Below are 18,658 nucleotides of genomic sequence, written 5' to 3'. Positions count from 1 at the left end.
CAAAGGATGAGTCCAGAAAAGAGACTGCAGTTCAGGTTTTCCCAAACCTGAAACTTGAAACCTCTGGCTGAAGCTTAAGATTCTTCTGAGATGAAATATCCCTAAAATGGAAAAATTAATTTCTCCAAGACGGAGAGCCCGCACAGAGCCAGGCAAATAGATTCATCAGGTCAGAGCAGGAACCAAATAAGCCAGTCAGAATCACTGAGACAAGGATAAATCATGGGGTATAAAGGAGTGTTTTTGGTCTGAAGAGGGAAACAAGTCTTTCCAAGGACAAAAAGACCAAAACAGAAATCCCAGGACAGTTATCTGGAAACAATGTAATATTAACAGTTCCATCCTCTAGGCTAAAGAACTAGAATCATGACTAGAGGCAAACTCCAAGAATAGTAGGACCCATGACCAGGCAGATAAACCTCCTTGTCAGAACAAAAGGAAGACAGATGGACATCCAAACATGATTCCCTTTCTGGGATGACAGTATAGACAACCCTAAAGGGATTAAATGAACATGCCATCTATTTGTCTCAATTGAGCCATAATTTTTACCTAAGGCAACAAAGAAATGGAAAGGGCACATTACTCTTATTTTACAAATGAAAAAACTCACAGCTTGCAGAAGCTGTTACCTGTCCAAGGTCACACAGCTTCTAAGTATCAAACTGAGATTGAAGCCCAAGACTGTCAGACTTCAGAATTCATGCTGTTTCTATCATATTTCCGTTTAAAGAACTCCCTTTCCAAATTCTGTAAAGGCCCGCTTTCTCAATCTCATCTCACTACCCTTATCTCTCAGGCGTCCTTCACTGGTGTCTCTTTAACCTCAGAAGCAGCAACTAGCCTAAAGAAGCTCTATTAGGGGGCCAGCTATGAAAGAGAGATTAAGTAAAACATATTCATTAGGGACAAGGAGACTCTGCTTCAGGTCCCCAAGAGTGATTTTCTGATAGCAGCCCAAGGGGATTCAGAGGATACATGAGTATCATCCTAGGAGCAATTCCCTTCTAGTCTCTCTCCCTGGCCGCTCCCATTACCTCCATGGAGCCGGCTTTCCGGTTTCGAATGAGTGGTGATCTTCTTGGGAGGCCAGGGCCCTCAGAGGGCTGGGGTGAAGTTTGCAATGCCCGGTCTGGCTCATCTGATGCCTTCCCTGGGCACAGGTTCTCCATGCTGCCTTGGTCTGTTTTCATCTCCTCATTCTGTTCAACAGCAGGCACAGATAAAGAGAGACGTTAATGTCTTCCAGCCTCCTAAACTCAAGACTCCCCAGTCCTTTTCTCTCCCTGTTACTGTTTCCCAGTTTCCCACAGCTCAGTTCCTAAGTTCTCCAGTCCCAATTCTCAGCACTCTGACCCACCTCAGAAGAGGCTGGACGGAATCCACAGCCTGTTGGGGCACTGCCTTCTTCCTCCACACCTTTCACTCCAGGACTGAAGTGCAGCTCTACATGGAACCGCTCCTCTGATAAGGGATCCTACAGGGCATTACCAGATTAAGGGGCAGTTGGGGGAAGCTGGATATGGTGGATATAGTGGTGGAAGACCAGGCAGGGGCAACAGAGGAACTCAAGAGGATCCTAGGACTGACATTTCAGTGTCTGGCCCCACTCTGGAGCTGATCTGCTATAGCTTCCCTTTAACTATAGCCTAATGTTAAAGAATTCTCATTCCCTTCCCACTTACTGTTTCTGGCTCACCACTACACATGACTTACCAACTTCCAGTTCTACAACCCTTCCATGTATCTCCCACAGTAACTCAGCTTTGCTGTGGTGCACATTTAAAGGTATCTTTGTGGAGCCAGATAAAGAAGTTGAATATGTAACAATGTTTGAGGGAAGAGGACTAATTATAGCATCATCCCTAATTCCATATCCTCCATAATGCCAGAGCTATGTTGTAGAGTATTTCTCTGACTCAACACCATCCCAGAACACATATTCTGTTCCAGCAGAAACCTCCTAGATACACTGTGTCATGCTGTGTTCTAGGTGTGACACCTAGCAAGATTCTACAAATTCTAAGGATAATAAACTTTTTTTCTAAAAGGTGACAGAGATAGAGAGAAGGGCCCCTCCCTTCATCCCACCCTACTAGCTCCTCACCTGTGTGTTGTCCTCATAAAGCATGATGACAATCTGGGTCATGTAGTTGAGTTCTGAGATAGCACTAAGATAAGCCAAAGCCCGTTGCCATTGTGCATCCTGGGTCTCCTACCGAATATGAGAAGAGGTCAGCTATGGTCCAAGGACAAGGAAATCAGGAAATGGGCAGGGAGCCAAGAAGCATGGAGAAAGCTTGAAGTAAAAAAACAAGCATGAGGAGAATAAAAGAATGCTGGAAAAAGATGTTCACAGGTTGAAGGCAAAAGGAAGATCCTTACATCAAGAAGTCCCCCATAACGGAAGACACTGAGCAGGGAGTGAACGTGGCTCTCACTGGTGAAATAGAGACGTGTTCGAACATGGCGACCTGGGGAGAGCACTCCTCGGGAGTACCTGAGATAATAACTAAGTCACTCACATAGTCAGATAATCCTCTTCCCACCCCTCCACAAACTCCCTCCTCCCACCTCAAAGACCTCTCTTCTCCATTCCAGATCCCATCTATTCTTGGTTCCCCAAATTGTCCCAGCCTTGGTTCCTCCAGGACTCCCTGACATGTCCCTCCCTCCATCCAACACCCCTCCCAGCCCTCCCTCACAGGGGATGCAGCTTGTTGACAGACTCATCCTCGTGGGTTCTCTGCAGGTCAAGTAGTATCTTCCGCAACAGTGGAAGACAGAAGCCCACAGCAATTTCCAGTTTCTCCTCCCGACTGATCCCATATTCCTAGGGGCCAGAGGCCAGGAATAAGTACCTCAATGAATTTTGTTTTCCTCTTGCCTCATCCTCCCATGCCCAGCATCAGGCTTGTCTTCACCTCAGGTCTAGGGCTTCTCTCATAGCCACCACATTTTGCCTCTCCAGGTTTCTCATTGGTTAGCCTTTTGTACTCACCCAGAGCCAGAGTGGGCCTTGAGAATTATAGCAATTCAACTAATTCCTCCTCTAAGTTTCCTTCCCCTGGTTCCCACACCTTCCTTCCTTTCCACCTTTTCTCTCCTTCCTTCCCCAATACCCCTATCCCCAGGCTGGATCCCTTATACAATACACACCTGGGGAATGACCACATCAGCCAGTGCCTTAGAGAGACGTAGCAACTCTGCTGTGCCTTGAAGTCCCAGACTCCCATTGTGCTGCACATCATACTTGACACAGTCATAGATGTCAGGGATCTTACTGATGTCATAGCGCCCACTCTTCTGTCGAAAGTCCCGTTCCAGCTTGCTCCAACGCTGCAGCATTAGCTCTAGAGTCTCACTGTGGTAGAGTTGCAGGTCTACAAGGAAGGTGGGCAGTCAGAGCCAAAGATTTTGCCTCTAACTGAAAAACTTTGACAATTCTGAAGCAAAACCAGAGAGATGAGGACACTTGGTCTCAAACATTTAGGAGAGGAGTCAGGAATGCCTCAGAAACCCATCCATACCTGAGACCTTGAAGGGAAGCTAGCAGTATTCATACCCACCTACAGACTTGGGGTCCTGCATCCGTTCCCGGATCTGGTGAGTGAGGTTTTCAATCAGGGCAAATACCTGATCACAGACCTTCACAGGATTCTGGATGATAGCCATGGAGTTAAGCAGAGAAGTGCTTCCAGTGGGAGCAAGCTATGAGAAACAGAGAGAAGAAAAGCAAGAAAGCTCAGTGCCCATTGCCCAGATTCCTGTGAGCTTATCACAAAGAGACTGCAACACAGATCTGTTGGTTCACTCCAATGAGCACTCCTAGGCTACTGGATATACCAGTAGTTCTGCTCCTTCAGATAAGGAGCCTGTTCTAGCACACAGTCACTTAAGATTGGTTATCTTAAAAGTCTTGAAGGCCAGAGGAAATAAAGTAGATCTAGGTTCTTTTCTTAGGAGTTCTAAAATACACATGGAAAATGCTGGAGAATAAAGATTAAACCAGAATCCCTCGAAATTCTCACAGAATGTTTTCAGGAATAGATAGTGGAGAGAACATTATCTTGTTCCTCTAGACAAGATGCTAGCATGAACCTAGAGTGAGGTACTGCCATAGAACAGGATTCCAACTCAAGTTTTTGGGACAGTCATAGCCACATAGTCAATGAAGGATGCGACCATATGGAGAAGAGGAAAGAGGCTTGGGTGTAGAATGTACACATTCTACCTAGGTCCTCACAAGTTCCATTTTTGCTAGCAGAAGAAAGTAAGGGAGAAAGGGAAAGGTATCTTAGCTTTTTTGGATTTGTCATTGAACAATGGATTGGAAAATAAAGGAGCAAAGTCCTATCTCTTAGCAAGTCTTGCTCAGAGCAGAATACCGGAGTGTCATTCCCTAGACAATGTGCTTACCTACTTACCTCACTTAAGAACCGATCAGAAAAGAAGAGCTATTAGAGGTATAATGGCGGAAAACTATTGTTTGTCAAATGATCCAGTCAGCCATGGCCTGGATCCATTCTAAGCCAACCCTAAAGTCAAATCCACCCAGAGGCAGGATGTTAGGCCAGGTCTGAATTCAGGATGGGACCTAAAACACAGAATTTCTTCAGCAGCCTGGACTCAGAGAAATTTGTTACAGGAAATGGACTTGTGTAGACTCTAAACTATATCTCTGATAAAGCCTAAAAGCTTTTAGAACTGTTCCCTGGTGCCAGATGGGTAGACTAGGGCACCCTCACACTCAGCCACTGCTGCGTGATACACAACAAAACAGATGACCATGCTGGGTGGTAGCATTCTCAGTGATTAATACCGTGAGGCAGTGTACTGTAGTGATTAAAAGCCTGGGCTCTAGAGTTAAGCAATTTGGGTTCATGCTGGCGTGAGAACTTTGGGTTCATGCTAGCGGGGTGACCTTTGGAAAAGTTGCTTAAATTCTTCTGCGTCTAGGTTTCTTCATGTGTAAAATAAGGAAAAAGGAGTACAGTTCCATTAAAGATGGCCAGTAATTTTTTGTCACCCTCCCCTTCTCTTGAATCTGAATTGGCCCTATTACTGCTTGACAATAAAAAAAAATAACAAAATTATATTGTGATATTTCTGGATCTGTGCTTTCAGAAAGGCTGGAAGCTACTGCTTTTGTGCTTTGGGGGAGCCCTAAGCTACCATCTAAGAAGTCCAGCTACCATGCTAAAGAAATCATATGGAGAAAACATATGGAGAGGAGAGGCTCTGAGACAACATAGAGAGAATGAAGAGGAAGAGAGCCCAGCTATCCCAGCATCCCAGACGAGTCTCCAGCTGGTTCTAGGCCCAGTCAACTTCTGACTGCAATTTCATGAGAGTCTACAATCAAGACCAACTGAGCCCAGCAGAACTATGGGAGATATTAAAATGGTGGTTGTTTTAAGTTACTTAAGTTTTAAGGTAGTTTGCAGCAGTAGGTAACTGAAACATTCGTTTATTCAAAATCCTTGGGACTGGAAAACAGTCTGGCAGTTCCTCAAAAAGTTAAACATAGAACCACCATCTGACTCAGTAATTCCACTCCTAAACAAAATACCCTAAACACATAAAAGTAGGAACTCAAACAGATATTTGTATACCACTGTTCAGAGCAGTGATATTTACAATAGCCAAAAGTTGGAAACAACCCTAATGCCCATCAACAGATGAATGGAGAAACAAAATGTGCTATACACATACAATGGAATATTATTCAACCATAAAAAGTAATGAAGTTCTTATACATGCTACAATATGGATAAACCTTGGAAACATTATGCTAAGTAAAATAAGCAAGGCCCAAAAGGAGAAATATTGTATGATTCCACTTATGTGAAATATCCAGAACAGGCAAATTCATAGAGGCAGAAAGCAGATTAGAGGTTATTAGAGGCTGAGAGAAGTGGGGAGTTCTGCTTAAAGGGTACAGAGTTTCTGCTTGGGGTGATGAAAACATTTTGGAAGTGGACAGCGATGACTGCTGCACAACATTGTGAATATAATTAATGTCAATGAAATGTATACTTAAAAATAGTTAAAATGGCAAATTTTAGGCTATACATATTTCCCCACAATAATTTTTTTTAAAAATTCCTTGGGACCAGCTGTGTTATGACTTTGAGAATGTTTTGGACTCTAATAAGTTAATACAGTACAGATGTCACATGTTATATAAAACCTCCAGCAGGGTCTGGGGCACAACCAAAGACATTATTTCTGCAGGAAAATATATGTCTATTTTATATGAAGTGCAATAAATAAGGATTATAAATAGCCTTAAAGACAGTTCATATCAGGGTTTGCTGCCAAATGAATCTTAGTACCAAACTTACAAAAATCTTTTTGATTTTTAAAATTGTGGTAAGAGACTAGATGACTTGAACATATCACAAAGGGTTACTGTAAGGATTAAATGAAATAATATATGCAAAGCACCTAGAACAGTGCCTGGCATGTAGTAAGCACTATTATTATTGATCACTATTATTTAGAATTCCAGGAATTTGGGATCCAGGATATTTTGAGCACAGAGAAAGGGAGAGCCTGACCTGATCATAGTCCTCAGAGCCAAAGGGTGCATTCTGCTGCAAAATATGGTGCAGCCGAGCCTTCACCCGGTGCTGGCAGCTGCTCAAGGAATCACCATCACTGTCCAGGAGCCCATTCATGTTGGCACTTTTCACCATTTGTACCAAGATGGGTGTCAGCTCCCCTTCTAGAGCCAGCAGGCCCTGGAGGCGAAGCACAAGGTCTGTTAGTTTCCCTTCCAGGCCACTCCCTCTAGGCCTAACTGGTCCCAAAGATCAAACAGGGACTGTACTGGGGACCTTGGGTATAGGTCAAAGGATCCACCCCTACTAATTTTTCCCTGCTCATTCTTCATAGTATAGAACTGTGTCAGATACAAGCAGAACTACTCTGAGTTGTCACAGGAACACCTTGAAATTTATCAAGTACTTCTCCAAACTATCTGCCTCTCTACTTAAAGGAGGCTGGCACTGTGGGAAAATAGTAGTATGAACCTTAGCAAAGGCAGCAGCAGTCATCTGGACACGGCCCTCATCAGAGGCATAGATCTTGAGGTCATGGCGGAAAGTGCTATGGAGACGAAGCAGTCCACAACCAGGGAAGCCAGCATAGTCACCTGGGGCAAAGGGGAGGACTAAGAATGGGCTGCTATAAAATCCCAAGTGGAAGAAAGCAGATTAATTTCCCCTCTAACTTCCCCACTGTCTCTGTCCCTTCCTTTCCCCCAACTTATTCTCTAACCATCTTATCCTAGCCCTGCTTGGTTCTTACTTAACCCTCCCTCCCACCAAAACAAAACAAAACAAAACCACTCACCTTGTCCTCCAGGATACATGCAGCGGAAAGCCCGTCCCAGCTCTTCGGCCTGAACACGGCCAGCAGGAGTCAGTTCTCCACCCCACTTTAGTACCAGCAATAGAGAAGGGGTCAGAGTCTCCCCCTGTGGATCTGAGAGAATAAGGGGCAGTGGATAGGTCTAAATCTAAGGAAAATAGTGGTAACATCTCAATGTTAGGTCCTCTGAGGAGATCAGAAAGGTATTCTGGAGTAGAGGTCATCTAAGCGTTCAAGAATAAGAGATCTGAGTGGTAATGGGATGAGGGTATTTATATCTTACCTTGTCCCTCATTAGAAGCTTTTACTCCATGAGGATAATAAGTCAGTTGTACCTTCCGATTGATGCCTGAGAAGTGACCGTACCTGCAAGATAAAGTCACAGTTTACTTTCTACGCCAGCACCCAGTTCTCACTGTCATTGTCTCCCTTTTCCTAGCCCCCTTCTCACATCTCCAGCACAGACTTCAGCTGCTCAAGTTTCCCAGTCTTCTCCTCGATCTCACCCCCTGGCTCTTTCTCCAGTTCAGCCAACAGCAGCCTTGTGAGGTCCAGCACCTCCTGGAGGAAATAACAGGGTATCTACACAGTAGGTCAAGTCCTAAGGGTAAGGCCAGTCACTCTTTCATCCCCATCTCTAACCAAGGTCCCCTATCCTATACCCCCTATCTTTTCCATAGCATTGCTCCTCCTGGCCAGATTTACCACCTTACCTGCAGCTGTTCGGGTCGCTTTAGTTTTAATTTCCCTGTCTTATAGCCACCATGTTTTTCAAATAAGGTAAAAAACCTGAAGAAGTAAAGAGAAGCTTCAGCGTGGGGTGAGACAATCAAAGCCTGTCTCCCTCACAAAACCCTTCATCTCCCTCACAAAAACCTATTTGTCTAAATTAGGACACCCTTCCTACCTTGGATGCGTCACTTCCATCTTCATCTTCTGCTTGGGGGTGCGATCCCCATGACGGATAATTGCAATGACACAACGAAGTTCCATCCTAGGATGAGGAATGTTATCAGAGACCCACCAGTCCCACCCCAGTCATCACATACTACCTGACATATCAAAGAGCAGAGGAAAAACTATCTGAGAGCAGGTGTATAGGTAAGGTTAACAGAATTGCCTAGAAGAGACCCAGGTTCTGTCAGTCAGATTGTGCAGGGTCAGGAAGTACCCACTGATCTGTCAGGAAATCCCAAGTAGGTTATTCCAGATTATAATTTTGCTCACATGGTGCCAGATGTGGTAGGGACAATGGGAATGTCCTCAGCCTCTGTGGGGATGGACCATGGGATCTGAAACTGTGGAGCAAGCTCCCGCATTATAGTGTTCCTAGAAAGAGAAACAGGAAGAAGCTGTGTGAAAATCAACAAACTTCAGCTACATAGATGAATGAAGCTCACAAATATAATGTTGAGTGAAACAAGCAAGTTGAAGAAGGATACATTACTATAAGTCTAAAAACATGTAAAAACCCATATATGTAGTAAAAATTTAAATAAATCCATAAGAATGACAAATACCAAGTTTAGGATTGTGGTTACCTCCGGGGGAAAGGGGAGAAGAAGGAATATAATCAGAGAGAGATATTTAGGGGCTTCAACTGTATTCTTAATATTTTATTTCTTAAGCTAGGTGGTGAATACATGGATGCTCACTGTATTCATCATTCTTTACACATTTTTTAATGTTTGCAATATTTCATGATGAATTTTTTTAAAAATTCAAGTTGCAGAACAGTATTATAATATGATCACATTTGTATTATAACATGATCACATTTAGTAAAAGAAAGAAATACAGTTTTTTTTATACATGGCAAAAAAGACATACGGTTACGTCCAAATCATAATAGTAATTACCTCCAGGGAGTGTAGTATTGGGAAGGCATGGGGGCTTGGGATCCCTTTCCCTTTTAAATCATTTTTTAAATATTTAAAATAAAGTAAAAGCTTTCTAACCCTCTTCTCTAAGCCCATTCTTCCCAGCCAAGACCCCTGTGTCCCTTACCCCAGAATCTTGGCACAGTCATCATAGTATTTCATTGAGTTCTTGACAAAACTGAAGCCATTGACATCACACACAAAGGAGTGACCATTGGCACGAAGAAGGTCAAATCCACAGACTGTTTGCTGCAGGGTAAAGAGGCAAGATGAGAACATGAGAGCCAGTCTCTCCCCCCAGACCCCTGCTCCTGTTTCTCCCTCATTCCATAAACTCCCAGGGGCCTTCCTCCACCTTAAAAGCAACGCAGACTTTCCTGGCCACCAGCTTTTCCATGGCGGTCAGCATGACTGGATATCGAATCTCTTTCCCTTCACTGTCTCGTTCGACTTTACCATCCAAAGCTGGAGATTTTCTAGCTTCAGCATGGGCATAATCTGGCCCCACTGTATACACCTGCAGGTACATAGCATCACTGAGCATGCCCACAACTCACCCTGTATACAAGAAGACAATAGGAGCACTAGGTCTGTACATTAGTTTCAGAACAAAAAAATCCCTGAGCATTGAGAATAGAGACCGACAATTTTCCTACTGAAGCATCAGGACTCCAGAACTATCATCTAGTGCTTATTAAGAAAAAACTTATCAACATTATAGTATTTCTATGTCACCCTTGCCCTTGCTCTGATAGTGATAATGTGAAAGCCTACATTCTCCATTCTTTATCTTCACCTGAACAAGAAAGCCAATCGTATTCACACTTTATTTTCCTTGACCCCTCTCCATACATTTCCACACACTTCCCAAACATCCCATTCCCACGTAGACATTTGTAACCTTTTAAATCCCTATATCCAGCATAACCTTGACATCTGTGCCATCTGTTGGCATGAACTCCTCATAGATGTAGGACCCTGTCTTTCGGACACTGCTTTCAGGAGAGTAGACGCTGCTTCGGCTGCCAATCTTCAGGAGGAAAAGGGAGGAAAAAACATGTTGCTTCAACCTTTTGTCTTGTCCACAAATCCTCCGGCCTCCCTCCCCACAACCTCAACCTTGTCCTTCTACCTCTCTGACTCCCCAAATGCTCAAATGTCCCCCATACCTTACGGAAGAGGCGCTGGCTTCCTCCTCCAGCTGAGCTGGGGTAGTAGATGTACACATTGTGGTCCTCTGCACTCACTGGCTTCTCCACAAAGGGCTTGGGAAAGACAGCTCCATTTACCTCTACCTGGTCTTCACCTTCTATCAGGTTACACTCTGAAAGGTGAGTGTGTGGCAATTCTTAGGGCTCAGCACTACAGAATACTTCCAACTCCCATTTCTCCAGGTTTTCATCTCTGGTAATATCTATATTACAGGTCCAAGGCTCTGTCTAAAGACTCATAGTTCCAATCCTACCCATGATCTAACAGCCAAAGCCCCACTTAGATAGGTGGTACACAGGGGCTGTCTAGAGGATGAGGAACAGGGCTAACATCATTGAAAGCAAGGCAGGGCAAGGCTGAGCAAGGCCATGTACTCACCCTCAGGTCGGGCAGGATCACGGGTGAGCACAGCATATCGAGGCAGATCAATACCCTCTTCCTGCAGGATCCGGTACACCTCCCTCCTGTCACCCCCAAATAAATTAGCTGGGAAAGGTGGCAGGGGGATTAACAGGAAAGGCTAGGGGATTCATTTGTACACGGATTGGAAGACACCAGGGTCAAGAATTCAAGAGGATATAGTACAGAAATTAAACATATGTTTTTGACCCTGCCCCTCTAGGAAACGATGGGGCATGATCCCAGGGCCACCCATCCCAGTGGTCAACAGAAAGCTGTACCTATCCTGGATGTAATACTGCATGGCCAGGTCATTGATAAGAAAGGGGTTTCGAAGCTTGGAGTAAGCAACAGCTTTGTCCAGAGGAAAGCCTGGGATGGAGAAAGGAAATAGAGGGACCAAAGAGTGTGAAAAAGGCAGAGTGAGAAAACAGCAAGAGAGATAGAGACACATATTAAAGCCCTTAGTTGGCACTGGGCTTCTCCATTCATCCAACCCATCACTATCCTGCCCAGCTTCCCAATAGTCTAGGAGACCCATCAGGAAAAAATAAAAAATAAATTATTTCTAAGGTCTCCCAGAGATCCAATTCTGTCAAAGATCTTAAGCACCTTAGAGCTGTGCTGAGGTTAGAATACAGGCTATAACCAACCTCCAGCAATTCTTCTAAGATGTAGGGAAAGCAAACCCCTTTGCATTGTTCTCTAATGTGTCAGGAAGCACTGGTGGCCTCTTTACTAAGGAAATAAGTCTTTATTTCCATGTAACGAAGTAAGAACCTCATTTCCCAGTCCAGCATTCCCAACATCATTCCTTCCTTTTTCCCTCTCAGACCCCAACCTTTGGAGTGGAAAGAGATGAGGCAGTGGCAGGATGGCCAGTTTTCTACAGGTTCATTGAGGATCACGTCTTCTCCCAGGATGATAACAGTCAGGTAGTCAAATCGGCAGAGTCGCTCTAAGATTTGGGTCATTGGCTTGGACTTAGATTTCTTGGTCATGGCACAGATGCCAACAATGATCTGTGGTTCAGGAGGCTACAGGAAGGAAGTGCTATCAGAAACTCAGGAACTTCCCACCTATACCACCCAGTCAGAGAACAATGTCTCATCTCCCTGGGGCACAGAGTTTACTGCCAGGACTTTGTACCTATGGGGTAAATGTTGCCTCCCAAACTCTGTCCAGTCTGGGGCAAGATAGGGCTTCTTACTGCTTACTGAACAGGAGCCTTTCCACAGTAGGAAATACGTGTGCTCAGGCAGAAGAACCAGAGAACCAATAATCCTAAGATGATTTCAGGGAGAGCACAAGAGCAGAGGCTTCAAAGACAGGCAAAAAAATTTGTCCCTCCCCTAAATCTGAATAGGGACTTTTTAAGATAGGAGTTCATGGATTTGGAAAAAACAGAGAGGTATTTCCATTCAACCGAATGGTAACTCTCTGTAATAGGGGCCCCACCACCATGTTCTATCATTTTCCTAGCCTTACCACTTCATCCTCCTCATCTTCAAGGAGCTCGCTGTCACTCTGTTCTGTCCTCATGCCTATTCCACGGGTGCCCAGCCCCTCATCTCCAGCTCCAAGGAAGAAGTGGGCCGTGGCGCTCTCGCCCTCACTGGCCGGCAATGACCACATCCCCACCGGAGCACCCACTCATCTCGCTCTGCAGAGAGGAGCACCCCATCAGCCCAGAATCCAAGCCCCTGGCAGTGGGTGGGGAACGGGGTGTGGGGAATGAGACTATAGGAGGGAACCATAAGGGAACTAGGGAAGCTGGGAAACAAACCTATGGGGAGAAGCATCAATAGGAAAGGAGGCATGCAAACTCTGATTTGAAATGACTAAAGAGTCACAAAAGAAAAGCAAGATCTTCCCTTTCCTTCCTGCTCACCCCACCCCCAACCATGGAGATTAGTAAGAGGATCATGGGATTGACCCTTACAGTGCTGGCATGTCCCTGATTCTGCCAGCAGGATACAATGTCAACTCCAGCAGCAAATGGGAGAGGCAGTTCCTCATGGAAGGCTACTGTTGATTCCTACCAGAAGAGAAGGTTAGAATGACATTTCAAACTTTGGATTCATCCCCAAATTTTCCTAACCCCTCTCCACCTCCCCTCAGTAGTGTTGAACTCAGGGATTTAATTCAAGGGCAGAAGAACAAGAGAGCTCAGCTGCCTTTGCCCTTAATTCCCATCTTCATTCCTACCACGGATTAACTAAAAAAAATATTTATCGAGGGCACCCTATGTTCTAAGCATTATATCAGAACTTTAAAATCCCGTGTCCTCTTTCCCTCCCTGGCCCTTCAACTTTAAAGACAGATGCCCAGGTCCAGAAAATCTTTTCATGGAAAGAGGTCTAGTGCAGGCTGGGAGTTCTAGGATACAGGCATCCATACAGCATTGTCCAATCCATTCTTAGACTGAAATCTCAGTTGTTCTCTTTTCTGTGCTCTGGTACTACAGACCCAATGCTCATTTAGGCCAAGGTCCCTCACACCAGGAACTACAGTGGAAAAGAATCATGTCTAAAGCCATAATCAGTAAGAATATCTTAAGAATTTACCTTGAATCAGAATAATCTGGCAGTTCCACTTCTGGATATGTACACCTAGAGCAGTGGTTCTCAACTGTGTGTGATTTTGCATCTCAGGGTTCATTTGGCAGGAGATATTTTTGGTTGTCATAACTGGGGAGGTGATATTGGCGTCTAGTAGGTAGAGGCCAAGGATGCTGATAAACATTTTACAGTGCATAGGACAGCCCCCCACAATAAAGAATTATCCAACCTGAGATGTCAGTAGTGCTGAGGTTGAGAAACCCTGCCCTTAAAAACATTCCCACATGAGAAGACATGTGGAAAGACATTCATAATCTCACTGTTGGTAATGGGGAAGGCTGGAAGCAACACAGCTGTCACAAGTAGAAGAATGGATAAATACAATGTAGTATATGCAAATGATAAACTAATAGCAATTTAAAAAACGAAACAGAGCTATATGTAACAACATAGATGGCTTCTAAATGCAAACTGCAGAAATATGCATGTAATACACTTCCATCTGCATAAACAAAAAATATTATATATTGTTTTTGACTGCATATATAAGTGTACAAGTATTTAAAAAATGAACCGGAAAGGAAGACATTAAATTCATTATAGTAGTTACCTCTGAGGAGAGGGATGAATGGAACTGAGGAGGATTAAAACGGTACTTCAAAACCTTATCTATAATGTTTATTTTGATTTAAAAAACATCTGAAGCAAATACACAAAAGGTTAATATTTGTTAATGTTGAATTATGGGGATATGGGTTTCTGCTATTATTTTCCAAAAGGAAATTTGAGTCACAGCTCAGCAATTTTCTATGGTCTCCAAAAGTACTGAGGAATACCAACTGATGACTCTGTAATGAAAGCCACAAACTCCGTAAGTAGATGGAGTGACTGATTTAAAGTCTCCTACACTTTTTAAATAGTCTTCAGTAATTACTTTCCCTATTTTGATTTTAAGCTCTTCCATTACAAGTGGGGAAAGTTTGGTTAGAAAGTAATTGTTGACCTTTATTCAGACCTAGACCTTGCCAGATTTCATCATCTGCTCTCTCCATTGCTCAATCACCATGAGAGCAGAACATGCTCTGTAGTTAATATTTCTAGTTGGGCACTGCAGGTCTTATACATAGATTCCCCCCTTCCTGATTAGTAGGCTATCTTTTTTTTAACTGCCTTCTAGTGACCTAACCGAATTTCCATGACTTCTGACATTCCCAAGGTCTCTGTATACTTTAAGCAATTAGAATTTTGTTGCACTCTTTATCATTTCTCTGAAGCAAGAGCTTTCTCTCATGTTTACCACTCCTAACCCTTCTCCTTTTCGTCCATCAAGTCCTTCATGGTTTTCTACTGAATGTACAACATTCTTGAAATTCTATTACAATCTATAATACCAGGGGATGGTAAGTAGTAGAATGGGGAAGGAGCATGTTCAAAAACGTGGGGCTGAAGAGAAATGAAAGGTCTAAATTAATAGCTAACAAAGCAAAAATAGAAACTTGACAGAAATAGCTATGAAATAAGCCAGGATTTATTTAGATGTACCTCTGGGAGAAGCTGGGGTTTAACGTGGTGTTCTTAGCACCACTCCCGTTTTCTGTGTTCTCTTCCCCTTCTCCCCCATTACTTGGTTATGAAAGAAAAGAAAACCTTAGACTGTACAGTAGACAAAGGGCAGTCTTACTCTGGCTTGAATCAATGTGGAAGGAAGGAAAGAAGGAAGGAAGAAAAGAAGTAAGAGAGGAAGAAAGGAAGCAAGGAAAGAAGGAAGGAGAGAGGGAGGGTGGAAGGGAGGGAGGAAGAAGGGAAGGAAGGGAAGGAAGGACAGACAGTTAATCTTAGGAACAATGTTGAATCAGATCCGGAGAAGGAATAGAATGGAGGATAAATAAAAGCGACTTCCTCTGTCTGTATAATTATTTTATCTCTTAGAATTTAGGGCAGCTTGCAGTAGTCTTCTAATTTCTAAATCACTGTCAGTAATGAAGGGGAAAAATCAACACAGATTCCAGGCAGGAACACTCCCAACACAGAAAAACTCCTCAGTCCAAGGACCATATCCCCTTCCCACCTTCAGCAGTGGACCCCTCATTTCCTTCTTGATGCAATTTTTAATCCCTCATAGATACCCCTTACTCTGACACTGATCAAATGCACTCTTGCGGTTGTTTTCAGTATCAGCTCACACATATTGCCTTCTTTCCCCAACTTGCTCACCTTCTCTCCGAAATGACCCCTTCCTCAAGCTAATCCCCTCCCCTGTTGATTCCACTCCCACCTCTCCTTATTCAGACACCCCCACCCTGACCTTCTCCCCTGCCAATCCCTCCCCTCTTCACCCGGGACCCCCTCCTCACTCTGGTCTCCACTCCTATCCCTCCCCTATTAACTTCACTGCCACTCTCCCTCACGCAGGAAACCACCTCACTCTTGACTCCTGTGGACTTCACTACATCTCTTCCAAACGCAGACCCTCACACACCCATCTCCTCTCGCCGACCCTCTCCTCTGCCTTTCCCCACACAGCTCGCGGTCACGAATACCGCCCTCCCATCCCGACTCCGCTAGCTTTGCCCGCCCCCTCCTTCCCCTCCGCACTCTCCCTACGCTGACATTGAGGCCTCTCCACGGGGCCTCTTTCAAAGCCTGCCCCCAACCCGAACAACCGCGGCCCTCAGCACCAACCGAGCCCCCTCCGGAGAGCCCACCTCCTCGGATACCGCCCCCAGCCCCCAGCCACTCCCCCAAGGCCCCCGGCCCTCACTCACCCGCCTCCCTCCTCTCGCACAGCCGAACCTGCCGGCAGCGACACCTGACAGCGCCCCAATCAAAGCGCGACTTCCCTGCGGTGCCACCAATCAGCAGAGGGCGCGCACCGGCAACAGTCAGGCTGCGTTGGCCCGCGCTTCTGTGCGGAGGAGGGTGGCCCCTAGTGGCTGTGAGGGGAAAGTGCAACCTGATGTTGCCCTTCCTCCAATTTCTTAGTGCGTCGCTGCAACCCAGAAGCTTGGGCTAAACAGAGACGTTCGGTTCCGGTGATACCAAGAGAGTGGGGAGTGGGGAAGGTGAAGGTGGAAAGAAATGCAGAGGAAGAGGCAGATTTTGTGCCATTGCACCCCCTTAAGGGCAAAACCACGTCTTCTGTTTGGAAAGCCAAAACGAGTTCTGATACAATACAGATACAATAACTGTAAATTGAAAATGTTAGATGTAAAAAGGATAGAGAGACTGGAGGCAAAAACAGGCAAACAGAGAAAGAGGTGGGAAAGTTAAGAGAAGGAACAAAGAGACTTATTTATGGAGGATATGAGAAGATTAGGCAAGGTAATTCCTGCTTGTTTTCTACCCTCTGGAGTTGGAGCCAGACAACCCTGAGTTTGATTCCTGGCCCTGCCTTTAAAGCAGTAGTAGCCTTGGACAAGTCACTTAACTCTGGGCCTCCATTTTCTCTTCTGTAAGAATAGGATTAAAATCTAACTCATAGAATGCTGACTACATGAAAGCACTTTGTATATGTTTGTATTGTTCTTGTTATTATCCTCACGTCCTCTCTTGGATTTCCCTGGTCAGGGCAGTTCCAGATTCCAGGTTTCTTCTCTGCAATCTTAGGGAAATAACCACTTTTTCAGCCAGGTACCTGATTATATTGATGCCCAGGGCCTTCTGAATAGAGATAGAGATGATCCTAAAAGGCTGGATGTAAGGGATTGGATGCCTCCCTAGTTCATAAGCAGGTTCATATGTCCTCCACCACTCAAGCCCTTTAAACAGATTACTACAGCATCTTCCAGGTAATTAAGTCTTTTCATCCCTTCCAAAGGTAGACTCAGTCCCTAGTCATCCATTGGAGCAATTCAATTCAATGAAAGGAAACATTTAAAAGTTTCTTGTAATTGTAAAGTGCTTTATAAAATTTAAATATTATTGTTACTAATACTTTTATTAAATAAATCAAACACCATGTATATTGGTTACTTCCTGTATGCTGCACAAGATAATTTTTTAAATGAGTATTATTACAGCATGTAATAATAGGCATTTTTAGTCTCACAGTCTAAAAGAGGATAAGAAAAGTACACAAATACATGTATTTTCTCAGTGGAGCCATTATTCAAATTTTGGCAGTTACTCTCCAAACCCAAGTAATTTCTCTACTTCTCTGGGTGAGTTTTACTTCTCCTTACGTAATTCTGTCTTCTCGCCCTCCACTCCTTAATCTTAGTAACCACCCTCTCAATCAAATAACAACTCTACTACCCTGAAAGAATATCTCTCTTCTTTAACTGGATATATATATACACACACACATACAGTCACGGCCCAAGAGAGCCTTTGTAGCCAAAGGACTAAAGAAAGCACTGGACACATTCTGAGACATGAGCTTTTATGTTGGGGCTTACCTACAGGGTGGGAAGTCAGTCACATTGCCCTGAATTCAGGAGCTTCTTTGAATGGATTCAGGAGGTTCTCTGAATGGCAGCAGGTTCAGAGCTCAACGTGAAGATACTCTGCACTTTGGGGGTACTGAATAAGCTGGTTATAAGGGATCAAAATTCCAATGGGTATGAGAGCATAAGGCAGGTGCGGGGGTCTTGCAACATGGGGAGGGATTGCTTGTAGATAACAGTATTTCAGGGAGTTTCAGGGAGGAGGTAGTTATAGATTATGTTTAGCACTGGAGGCCTGATTTTACAAGAAGAGTAGGTTAAACATTCAAACATTAACTGTCCTACAAGCTAACTGCTGTGTGCAGTCTTCAATGCACTTGGGGAAGGCCCTGGGCCAGGGGCTCCAACATATACTAATCGAGGCAATTCTCTTCATTTACTCATAGCTACTCCCCCACAACATAGGTAACATTTTCCATCTCTCCAACACTGACAAAACTGCAGCTATAGAACCCTACCTATTCTCTAAAAATTATGCTTTAAAAACGAATTCTTTATTGTGGTAACATATATATAATATATTTTAACCACTTTCAAGTATACAATTCAGTGTTAATTACATTCACAGTGTTCTGCCACCATCACCAAATAATCATCAGAAGGAATTAGTGATAAATCTAGAGGAGACAGACAAATGAGGACGGTAAAAAAAGGAACACTTGAGGGTAATGAAGGGAATGAGAGTATGGAGTGGGGTAGGGTCTTATTCAGTGAGACCAGAGGAAAATAGGGAAGAGAATTCCTCTTTTCCAAATAGTCTTCCTTTAGATTTCCAAGTATTTTA

The 18,658-nt window shown here is 44.1% G+C and overlaps 1 protein-coding gene across 16 annotated transcripts in view; it reads right to left on the bottom strand.

Moving 5' to 3' along the window:
* The window catches only part of PPIP5K1 (diphosphoinositol pentakisphosphate kinase 1), a 47,718-nt gene extending 31,473 nt beyond the window's left edge, over positions 1-16,245 (bottom strand). For 10 of the 16 annotated variants that reach the window (XM_037834125.1, XM_037834130.1, XM_037834128.1 and 7 more), the window contains exons 1-25: positions 16,195-16,245; positions 12,811-12,906; positions 12,357-12,531; positions 11,710-11,905; positions 11,150-11,240; positions 10,848-10,933; positions 10,427-10,581; positions 10,186-10,287; positions 9,613-9,774; positions 9,385-9,506; positions 8,605-8,706; positions 8,285-8,371; positions 8,091-8,166; positions 7,829-7,938; positions 7,661-7,743; positions 7,360-7,491; positions 7,038-7,159; positions 6,564-6,746; positions 3,570-3,711; positions 3,160-3,383; positions 2,706-2,833; positions 2,386-2,500; positions 2,108-2,215; positions 1,361-1,477; positions 1,038-1,202 (exon numbers count right to left, since the gene is read on the bottom strand). In XM_037834125.1, coding sequence (XP_037690053.1) covers positions 1,038-1,202; positions 1,361-1,477; positions 2,108-2,215; positions 2,386-2,500; positions 2,706-2,833; positions 3,160-3,383; positions 3,570-3,711; positions 6,564-6,746; positions 7,038-7,159; positions 7,360-7,491; positions 7,661-7,743; positions 7,829-7,938; positions 8,091-8,166; positions 8,285-8,371; positions 8,605-8,706; positions 9,385-9,506; positions 9,613-9,774; positions 10,186-10,287; positions 10,427-10,581; positions 10,848-10,933; positions 11,150-11,240; positions 11,710-11,905; positions 12,357-12,503 — 2,955 coding nt within the window. In that variant the 5' untranslated portion in view covers positions 12,504-12,531; positions 12,811-12,906; positions 16,195-16,245. Of the gene's footprint in view, positions 1-1,037; positions 1,203-1,360; positions 1,478-2,107; positions 2,216-2,385; positions 2,501-2,705; positions 2,834-3,159; positions 3,384-3,569; positions 3,712-6,563; positions 6,747-7,037; positions 7,160-7,359; positions 7,492-7,660; positions 7,744-7,828; positions 7,939-8,090; positions 8,167-8,284; positions 8,372-8,604; positions 8,707-9,384; positions 9,507-9,612; positions 10,144-10,185; positions 10,288-10,426; positions 10,582-10,847; positions 10,934-11,149; positions 11,241-11,709; positions 11,906-12,017; positions 12,153-12,356; positions 12,532-12,810; positions 12,907-13,435; positions 15,489-16,194 lie in introns of those variants that run through there. The other 6 variants (XM_037834127.1, XM_037834135.1, XM_037834138.1 and 3 more) reach the window with 4 other exon arrangements.
* Between the last annotated feature and the right edge of the window lie 2,413 nt (positions 16,246-18,658).

The sequence above is a fragment of the Choloepus didactylus genome, chromosome 4 (genome assembly GCF_015220235.1).
Source record: "Choloepus didactylus isolate mChoDid1 chromosome 4, mChoDid1.pri, whole genome shotgun sequence".
Classification (NCBI taxonomy): Eukaryota; Metazoa; Chordata; class Mammalia; order Pilosa; family Megalonychidae; genus Choloepus; species Choloepus didactylus.
Note: the sequence above shows the minus strand (reverse complement) of the source record. Positions and strands in the feature narration are given on the sequence as shown.